This window comes from Calliopsis andreniformis, chromosome 12 (assembly GCF_051401765.1).
Source record: "Calliopsis andreniformis isolate RMS-2024a chromosome 12, iyCalAndr_principal, whole genome shotgun sequence".
Taxonomy (NCBI): domain Eukaryota; kingdom Metazoa; phylum Arthropoda; class Insecta; order Hymenoptera; family Andrenidae; genus Calliopsis; species Calliopsis andreniformis.
This window is the reverse complement of record NC_135073.1, coordinates 19,508,360-19,517,729: the sequence shown is the minus strand read 5'-3', so window position 1 is coordinate 19,517,729 and position 9,370 is coordinate 19,508,360. Positions and strand designations below refer to the sequence as shown.

Sequence of the window (9,370 nt, the reverse complement as noted above, 5' to 3'; positions counted from 1 at the left end):
AACATCTGAACCTGAACCTGTCCTACATTCGCGTAACCTGGCCACCAATCTTCGTCATATTTAGCTCACGTTCAAGAAATTAACTCTACTAAAGTGTTGCTCACCGTTTGAAAAATATCGTAAAAAGTTTCGAAAAATCCATGCAGACGTCATACTCTGGGAACTAATAAATTAGAGCAAAATTGACTCCCGTCTATGTCGTATAAAGAAACATGTACGAATGACAAAGAAAATAAGCTATTGCTTCATAGACGCAACGCTGTATTATTAGAAACTATTAACGAAGTAATGCTAAAAACTATCTGCGAAGTTTGATTACGCATTCGGAAGATTAAGGGATCAACGAAGAAAATATATGTATATAAAAAAAGAAACACACAAACAAAAGATTGCTTCTCTTCTGAAACAATTCGATGACGAAATCAATTATCACCGTTTAGTCTGGGTACATTCGACAACGATCCAAATTATTTTTAGTAAGTAGAGAATTACTCGTTCTCGAAATAGTGATCTAGCGATAATAAACGTTTTAACTTTTCTGCTTCATTGTCGACGTGATCAATGGAACTAGCTGTGTGAGGTGCGCGTCCACAGTTCATTGAACTCTTAATCTTGTCGCATCGGAGAAAGAGTTAACAGTGAATGAAAAGCTGAGATAAAACTTAAAACAACTAAAAAAAGGCATTGATACACATGGTTAAACACACGTAAAGAATACAATATAGGTAACGCTCATGAAAAAATGTTATATTATTAGAATTGAAATAAAATTTTTAAAGTAGGCAATATCCTACTAAAGTTTTACAGAGAACATGACTCATTCATCAATTGATTCATTTGCTTTGGCATATGTGATCAGAAGAGAACAAATTGTATCAATGCTCTTTTAAATGATTTTTATCTCGATGTAAGAAAGAGATTTTGCTTTGTCCATGACAACTTTGACCGAGTATAATTAAAGTGTAAGTAAAGATTCCAGGAATAATTTTCTATTGGTTTTGAGCATTACATGCTTATAATATTTGCATATCTCCTAAACAGACATCAAGGAAGTAAATAAACTCCTCGGAAATTCGTCATTCTGAATGTTGTGACTGGAATCGAGGAACTGTCACGGTCGATACTTCAAGACGAGCCCGTTGCCAGCACACTTGTCCAGGTAACAGGTAACCAGTAACCGGACCTTCTCAGCTGGCAACGGCTCTACATAGCTCATTCGTGAATCACGAACCAGGACAACGCCTTCAGAATATTCCTATAGGGCTTCGCATTAATCAACATTCTAAAAACAATGACACCTTGTTTCTCCGTAATATTTTCGCGAAGAACAACTGAAATCAAAATTAATTCCAATATCAAATCCTCCATTTTGGGATACTCTGTATGCAGTCGGTTTTCTTTCCTTCACGACAGAAATGTATACAACCACAAAAAGATTTTTACAGTGGAAAAGGTATTACCATACGCGTGCAAACGCTACGTGTACATATGCACCGATTTATCGAAATAAGAGCGTGTTTTCGGACATCTGGTCCGAATGAATCTGTTGCCGCATATTTATCTTATCTCTTTTGTAACGTTCTACAGAATTTCATTTACGACACTCAACAAGAGGGAACACTTGCACCAACATTTGCACTGAAAGTCCGGTTTTGTCTTTTTTTCCGTTCAAAATGCGGTAAGAACGATGACGATCGAAATCGATACGCGTTCGAAGGCCAACTTCCTCTTTGGTACTCGTAACAAGTACGTATTTTAAGGTCTTTACGCTTGTAAGATTGAATTGTCGATCGTTCTCTAAACATACTGAGTTGCAACATATCTAGTACAATTGTATACCTACCTTAATTTCGTTCAAATTTTCCAATAATCAGGATTCCTATAGCATGGACTGAAACTAAATGTACAAAATTCGACGTAGAGAGCGAGATGGGGTTTCATTTCTTTCCACAATATCTTTTGTAAGTACAAATACACCGGTACAGGTTGCCTTTAACAAATCCCAAATCCGATTATTTCAGAATTGATTATTTCTTCGGACAGATCACAATTGCACGAATATTTCAACAGTCACATATACATGGCTTAAAACGATCAACGTTCTTCGAAATGCAGTGGTGAGTCGAATATTCTTGAACTGATCCACACCGAACATAACGCCATCTAAAAATATTATATGCTTCTTAAGTGCACCTATTGAATCAGAAAAAGTTCTTTTTATCAAATACGGCACTTTGGAAAGGACACAGCTTCATAAATAAAACTCTCTGAATCGTTCAATTGCACTTTGAAAAGCTGGTATCTCTACAGCCTTGCAATATCTTTTCAGGGCATACTTGCAGTCCATCGATGATCATCGAATCCACATCGACGAATTCACCAATTGAAAATCAATTACTTTTGGCTAAGATCCACAAATTACTGGCCTGCGTTATCGAACTTACGCGTCTCTCGATGTTTAAATAAGTTCGAGTGCCATTTTGCATCTGGCTGGTCCGTTATTCTTGGCACTGTTTAACACCGTCGATCGAAAAATAAGTCGGAGCACTCGCGTGATTCCAATAGCAGCACAATTGCAACCAATAAACTCACAATCTTCATTCTTGGATTGATGCGATCTTAAAGGGCACGTATTCCTTTGCTTTCGTTCTTTCGTTTCCTCTAGTTCTTCCCGTATCATTGTACGAGAGTTATAAGAATGAGTTCATTACAATATGACACGAAAATCATACGAAACCAGTACACAAAGTTCACGGTATCCGCGTAAGGCACGCACTGAGAAAGAACGAACGTCGGCAAGGAGAGTCCGATGCGTGCATTCACCAATTCACTGCCGATCTTCAGCATGTATCGGTGTGTGAGTGCTTGCCTGTTTGCCTGCTTGCTTACCCATCGGAAAGAGAGTAGGTATATACAGACCCAGTGGTTGAGAGAAAGGGAAGCAAGAGGAAAGAGGCAAAGAATAGAGAGAGGGTGAAAAAGAGTAGGCGACTCCAAGAGAGAGGACAAGTATAGGCGAAAGCGGACACGCGAGCCATAAGATTTACTAAGCGACGACGCTCGCTAATATCAACTACATACAGTAAACTCTTTGGTTCATTGTTATTTTTATTACTTTTATTGTTATTCTATTTTACTATAATGTATTCTTCCACTTTTAATCATACTTTTTTATATTTACATACATTTCGTATTGCTATAAAAACACTCGATATTTCTTCTAATATAGAGCGACACAATGAAATCATTTTTTTAGAATACGATATAATTGCATGTTAAAAAAAATGTAAAAAAAAGCTCCTTACCATAATTCAATTGCACGAGATCATTCTTTATTTGCATAAACCCAATCACCTGTGTAATATTTGTGGCTCTTAATTTATGGACTTATATCATTTAGTCTTTTCTCTAACAGTTCTGGGTCTAATCGATGCTTACAAAGAAATTGACCCTCCAAGAAAAGAACTGGTATTTCATATTTGTATAATTCAAAATACCGTTTATTTTCTGGTGCTGTTATATCAACTTCTTGCAACTGATAACGACCAGAAAAACGTGATTGCAAATCAGTTTTTAAAACGTCACAAAGTGGACATGGATGTTTTGTGTATAATGTTAACATTGGTGGAGATGATATTGGATGAAACCTATAGAGAAGAGAGACTTCTTAATGACAAAAATAAAATCCTTGCAATCTTCTTTATAACAATATCATTTATTTGCCATAAAAACATGATATAAAAAAATAATTCATGTAATCAATAAGCTTATATAATGTTGGTACATAGTAAAAAATATAAAAATATGTTTACAGTTACTGTTATATAAAAATATTACACTGTAAGCTAATATCAGACAAGACACAATAGAGATCTTTTAAATTCCTTTTATAGCCTATTACGACAATTATGTTAAAAAATATTCCATACTTATTATCTCCGCTTTACACGTGTCGCAAAACGAATACATTTCCATATGAAATTTATTAATGTAGTATTATCTCGGATTAAAGTACACTATTTTTTCTTATCTTTTTACTAGTGCACATGAAAAATTTCTCTTATCACAGACTTACAATTTCTCGATTAAAATTGAAGAAGCACCACCACCTCCATTACAAATAGATGCAACACCCTTCTCGCCAGTTTTTAGGGCATGTACTAAATGTACCACAATACGAGCTCCTGACATACTGAAATTTAAGTACTTGTTGCATATCATTTTTAGTAAAATAAATAAATAAGTACTCACCCAATAGGATGACCAAGAGACACAGCGCCACCATGAATATTTACTTTTTCAGGATCCAGATTAAGTAGTTTTTGGTTTGCAACTACAACTGTACTAAAAGCCTCATTAATTTCCCAAAGAGCTATATCATTTTGCTTGACACCAGCATTTTCTAATAACTGAAAGTTGGTACGTACATTATTAGCAGAAGCTGTAAAATGTTACATAGTTGTATACATTACAAAAATATACTTTGGGAATTGCAAAGGATGGTGCAATAGGAAAGTCAATAGGATCAGTTGCAGCATCTTGAAATGCGATAACACGCGCTAAAGGTTTCAGATTCATCTTTTGAGCAACATCTGTAGTAGTTAAAACTAATGCAGCAGCCCCATCGTTTAAAGTTGATGCATTTCCAGCTGTTACTGTACCATTTTCTTTCTATAAAAAATAGATAAAAATTATTACATGCATTTAAATTATGGACTTTGCACAGTGTTAAGATCATACTTGAAAAACAGTATTTAATTTAGAAAATTTAAGAAAATCCACTCTCTTATATTCTTCATCTTCATCAAACATAATATCTGGTTTGCCTTTCTTTTGTGGTACGTTTACTGAAACAAGTTCATTGTCAAATATTTTGTTTGTGTATGCTGCTGCACTACGTTTGTAACTTTTGATAGCATAGTCATCTTGTTCATTACGAGATATATCCAACTTTTTTGCAGTATTTTCTGCACAATTGCCCATGTGTATTTTATTGTATACATCAGTTAACCCATCAAATACAATACCATCCTGTTGGATTTTAATAATTAAGAAATTAATTAACATTTAAAATTAGAAAAGAATGTTAGGACTAAATTTGAAAATTTTACCAAACCTCAAGTTTTATACCACCATATTTGGTTTCCCCTCTAGGGAAATAAAATGGTACATTAGACATAGATTCCATACCACCCGCAAGAACAATTTCTTGATGTCCACACTGTAATGACTGAGAAGCAAGCATAATGCTTTTCATTCCACTTGCACAAACCTTATTAACTGTTGTACATATGGTTGAGTTAGGAAGACCTATTTTAAAAATTATTGTTACAAATCATGAAAAACAGTGATATAATACATATTATTATAAAAATAATACCTGCAAATAATGCAGCTTGCCTAGCTGGTGCTTGACCCAAAAAAGCTTGACAAACATTTCCCATGAATACTTCTTTGACATCACTTTTGAGAATTCCAGCATGTTCGATTGCTGCCTATTATAATTACCTACATATCATTATTTATACTTATACTTCTCAATATGTAATTTAAGCTAGTACTTGCTTTTATAGCTACAGCTCCAAGTTTTGGTGCAGATATGCTTGATAATCCTCCAAGAAATGATCCCATAGGTGTTCTAGCTGCACTAACTATAACTACATCATTCAATTTTATTTTAGAACTATAGGACCTTAAGGTAGTTAGATGAATCTAAGCAAAAAAAATTTAAGGTATAACAACAAAATATATAATAAAATATTTATGAATATATCAAAGGTTATATTTATTAACATTTTGGCTAAAGGTATAAATAAACAGTTAATGAAATTATGTGCTAAATATATACATGCTTTTAGGTCGATAAGTTTGTAATTAATATTCATTTATTAAGAAATAATTCAACATTCTACAAACAATCGAAGATCTAACTACTTACTTTGTTTATGTTCTTTAATAATGACATCGTGCAAAAGTGTTGTAATTGTAAAAGCATAAACTAATTGTTATAATTATTTCGATATATTCGATACTAATTAGTTCCAACTCATCACAATATCAACATCATTGCACTTGTAAATATGTACATAGAGGAAACTATAGTTTTTTTAAATTTTTTGTTAGATGTAATAAAATATATGCAGTACAAATTTGTTAGAATTTGCTAGAAAATTATAGAAAATAGAAGAAAAGCTTCTAAGATTTAACAGTATAAAAAATATAAGACATCCTGAAATATCGCGCACGCGTACAATAACTTTTTAGCTTTATTTCCCTCCTGTCATTGAATTGGGAATGATAATTTCGCGTTAGATCAGTATGTACGTACATATTACTATAAAATAAAGCTTCGAATAAAAAATGCAGAGCGTGGGTTTTTATTAAAATTTAATTGCACACTTGTTTTTTAGCAACTTTTCATTAAAATATAATTGTAATTGTAATTTCAAAATGAACGTCGAAGAAAATAGATTACAAACTTTTTCGGAATGGCCAGCAAATGCTACAGTCGATGCTACACGGATAGCGAAAGCAGGATTTTATTATAGTGGACGTGGTATGGAAGTACAGTGTTTTCTTTGTGGAACCAAAATTTCTGATTGGAATTACGGTGATCAAGCTATGGTTCGTCATCGGCAAGCTGCACCCGATTGTCCGTTTGTTCAAAATCCTTCTAACACTTGTAACGTTCCATTGATACCAATATCCACTAATGAATCTGGATTAATGTCATCATCCAGAGAAGTGTCACAAGAAAATGATACTGTGGAACATCCATCTGTAACTTCTTTCCTGCAAAATCAAGATTCTACAGATGAGTATAAGACTGTATCGCAAAGATTAGAAACTTTTGCTACTTGGCCAATTCCTTCAATTGTATCACCTGAAAAGCTTGCCAAGGCTGGTTTCTATTATCTTCAACATGATGATACGGTAATGAAGTAAAAAAGGTAGAAACTTAATAAGATGTTTATTTAATATATAAATTGCATATTTCATTTTTATAATCTATAGGTACAATGTGTATATTGTAAAGGTATCGTAAGAAAATGGAAACCTGGTGATGATCCAGATAAAGAGCACAGAATACATTTTCCTAAATGTGATTTTTATATGCATCAAGATGGTATTTATTTGCATATAGAAAGTAATATTTTTCAATCAGAAACAATTGCTTTATTTTGATTTTTCATTTAACAGATACATTGTATTTAAACAATGTAAAGTTAATGCCAGGAACAACTTCAAGTCTCACAGAATTGGGAGTGCAAGAACACACAGGACCAAAAAAGTTACGTTATGCAACATATGAAGGAAGATTACATACTTTTGCTGGATGGCCAGAAAACCTAAAGCAGACTCCAGAAATGTTAGCCAGTGCTGGATTTTACTATACTGGTGAGAACTGTATTCCCTATTATTTTGATATTCATATTTTAATGGTAAAAGTAATAAATTAAACATCACAATAATAGGATTTGGTGATCATGTTCGATGTTTTCATTGTGATGGTGGTTTACGAAATTGGGAAACAACTGATGGTGCATGGACAGAACATGCTAGATGGTTTCCCAAATGTGAATTTGTAAACCTTGTAAGAGGACAAGAATTTATCAAACAATGTATTGACAATAGGCCACCCCTAGATCCATCAGTAAGCATTACTTAATTACATTTGTTTCAGATCCAATTAACTTATTAAATTATATTTTATGTTCACATAGATTTTTGAAGGTGCAAAAGAGGATGAAGATACAGAAATAGTTGAAACTTTGTCGACTTCTTTACCTACAATTGTGCCACCTACACAAGAAATTACAGAGTCAGCAGTAGAAAGACTATTAGATAGTTCACCAGCAAGGGTAATACCTTATATCTTTATTTCACAATTTTCTAAACACTTACTTATATATTCTCATTGTATAGAGTCATTATTTTAAGTTATTTTTTTCAGAATGCTTTAGAAATTGGATTACAAGTGGGAAGAGTAAAACGAGCTATAAAAAAGCGACTGGAGAGAACGGGAGTTCCATACACAGATTCAAATCAGCTTATAGAAGATGTCCTTCATGAACAAATGATGGAAGATGATACTAGGTCTGCTAATAATGAAATTACATTATAAAATACTAAGTAGTAAGTCAAATCAGCGCTAATAAATTCTGTTCTTTAATCTACAGAAATGAGGTAATTACAACGGTTAATCATCTGATAAGTGAGCAAACAGATAATGCTCTAGGAACATCTAATGATGACGAGGAAAACAATAGCCATCAGGATATAAATGAAGGTGAAAATGAAATACTTGTGAATGAAGAAGATAAACCTATAACATCTGATGTAGAAGATAACACTTTTGAAAACAGAACAAGTGGGAGATCAAAAGAAACAAGTAAGTACCTTAAAGGTAGTACAATATCAAAAATTCAAACAAATTTTTGAAAATTTATTTAATAAAATGAATAACTGTTATGCTTCTTCCAGCATCATTAGAAGAAGAGAATAGAAGATTAAGAGAGGCTCGTTTATGTAAAATTTGCATGGACCGAGAAGTAGCTGTCGTATTTTTACCATGTGGACACTTGGCAACTTGTGTTCATTGTGCACCATCTCTTATTTATTGCCCAATGTGTCGTCGAGAAATTCGAGCTACTGTTCGTACATTCTTATCGTAAACTAAAGTCGTAACAAGCAGGGTATTAACATATAATTAAGTTTGTTTATAGTGATTTAATTATTTAAAATGTAAAAACGCGTAATATGTATAAAAGATGTATTTTTTTGTATATTCATTTAAAATCATGAGCATAATTTTTTCAATTTGTTCATATAAGATAAAAAAACATATCAGAGTAGAAAATAGTAAATTTAATTTCCATAAATAAAAATAGGTTGTGTTAATATTAGCAAATGTTACTGGTACATGCATGAAAACACATGTCATCTAATTATATGAAATCGTATATAATACGCATTACTCTTGGATGTTATTTTAATTAATATATTATATATGTCACATTAATATTACTAGCTGACCATGTTACATAGATGTTTATCTTTTATACAGTAGCGTATTGAATCGAAATCCTCTCTTCTTCTCAGGTAAAAATTGTGTTATAGGAGCTTAGAAGTTTGAAAATATTTGTATATTTATTTTTTAACTCTACAAATATTTATTCATACATTATAGATCTTCAAAATTGTTTATTTGTTTGTGTATTTACTCAGTTTAATTAACTGTACAGATGTTATTGCAAGAATGTTAATTTATTGTTAATTATATTAAGCAAGACTTTTAGTAAATGTAATAAATGCTTTGTATTATACCAATATTGTCATGTGTGACAAATTTCCTATATGAAATTACAAA

General features: G+C 32.5%; 3 protein-coding genes across 4 annotated transcripts; 2 read left to right on the top strand and 1 right to left on the bottom strand.

Annotated features, from left to right (window-relative positions):
* The first annotated feature begins 177 nt into the window (after positions 1–177).
* LOC143186073 (uncharacterized) lies at positions 178–2,608 on the top strand. 2 transcript variants are annotated; one of them, XR_013002998.1, is made up of 7 exons: positions 178–476; positions 572–725; positions 800–962; positions 1,042–1,453; positions 1,588–1,746; positions 1,875–1,961; positions 2,044–2,095. XR_013002998.1 is itself a non-coding variant. In XM_076389469.1 (5 exons), the coding sequence occupies exons 2-5, from the start codon at positions 1,688–1,690 to the stop codon at positions 2,385–2,387; spliced, it is 300 nt and encodes a 99-aa protein (XP_076245584.1). In that variant the 5' UTR covers positions 1,324–1,453; positions 1,588–1,687; the 3' UTR covers positions 2,388–2,608. The 2 variants fall into 2 exon arrangements, 1 of the variants encoding a protein (XP_076245584.1); XM_076389469.1 differs by lacking the exons at positions 178–476; positions 572–725; positions 800–962 and adding an exon at positions 2,330–2,608 and having other exon boundaries at positions 1,324–1,453; positions 2,022–2,117.
* A 1,086-nt stretch (positions 2,609–3,694) lies between these two features.
* On the bottom strand, positions 3,695–6,121 carry Acat1 (Acetyl-CoA acetyltransferase 1). The gene is made up of 8 exons (XM_076389468.1): positions 5,939–6,121; positions 5,562–5,712; positions 5,381–5,491; positions 5,117–5,310; positions 4,741–5,031; positions 4,483–4,671; positions 4,252–4,409; positions 3,695–4,192 (listed from the first exon to the last, which is right to left on the bottom strand). Exons 1-8 carry the CDS (start codon positions 5,993–5,995, stop codon positions 4,072–4,074), a joined length of 1,272 nt encoding a protein of 423 aa, XP_076245583.1. The 5' UTR covers positions 5,996–6,121; the 3' UTR covers positions 3,695–4,071.
* A 209-nt stretch (positions 6,122–6,330) lies between these two features.
* On the top strand, positions 6,331–9,238 carry Diap2 (Death-associated inhibitor of apoptosis 2). The gene is made up of 8 exons (XM_076389464.1): positions 6,331–6,933; positions 7,015–7,126; positions 7,201–7,398; positions 7,476–7,654; positions 7,725–7,862; positions 7,955–8,097; positions 8,181–8,392; positions 8,485–9,238. Exons 1-8 carry the CDS (start codon positions 6,451–6,453, stop codon positions 8,673–8,675), a joined length of 1,656 nt encoding a protein of 551 aa, XP_076245579.1. The 5' UTR covers positions 6,331–6,450; the 3' UTR covers positions 8,676–9,238.
* The last annotated feature ends 132 nt before the right edge of the window (positions 9,239–9,370 follow it).

Excerpts from the sequence above, each read along its gene's own strand:
- LOC143186073 (XM_076389469.1), top strand. The coding sequence starts at position 1,688 with ATGACGATCGAAATCGATACGCGTTCGAAGGCCAACTTCCTCTTTGGT. Across the intron at positions 1,747-1,874 it reads CTCTTTGGTACTCGTAACAA|GATTCCTATAGCATGGACTG; the intron begins GTACGTATTTTA and ends TCCAATAATCAG. Across the intron at positions 1,962-2,021 it reads TTCTTTCCACAATATCTTTT|AATTGATTATTTCTTCGGAC; the intron begins GTAAGTACAAAT and ends CGATTATTTCAG.
- Acat1 (XM_076389468.1), bottom strand. The coding sequence starts at position 5,995 with ATGCTTTTACAATTACAACACTTTTGCACGATGTCATTATTAAAGAAC. Across the intron at positions 5,713-5,938 it reads TATTAAAGAACATAAACAAA|ATTCATCTAACTACCTTAAG; the intron begins GTAAGTAGTTAG and ends TTTTTTGCTTAG. Across the intron at positions 4,410-4,482 it reads CATCCTTTGCAATTCCCAAA|TTATTAGAAAATGCTGGTGT; the intron begins GTATATTTTTGT and ends ACCAACTTTCAG.
- Diap2 (XM_076389464.1), top strand. The coding sequence starts at position 6,451 with ATGAACGTCGAAGAAAATAGATTACAAACTTTTTCGGAATGGCCAGCA. Across the intron at positions 8,098-8,180 it reads ATGATGGAAGATGATACTAG|AAATGAGGTAATTACAACGG; the intron begins GTCTGCTAATAA and ends TTTAATCTACAG. Across the intron at positions 8,393-8,484 it reads TGGGAGATCAAAAGAAACAA|CATCATTAGAAGAAGAGAAT; the intron begins GTAAGTACCTTA and ends TGCTTCTTCCAG.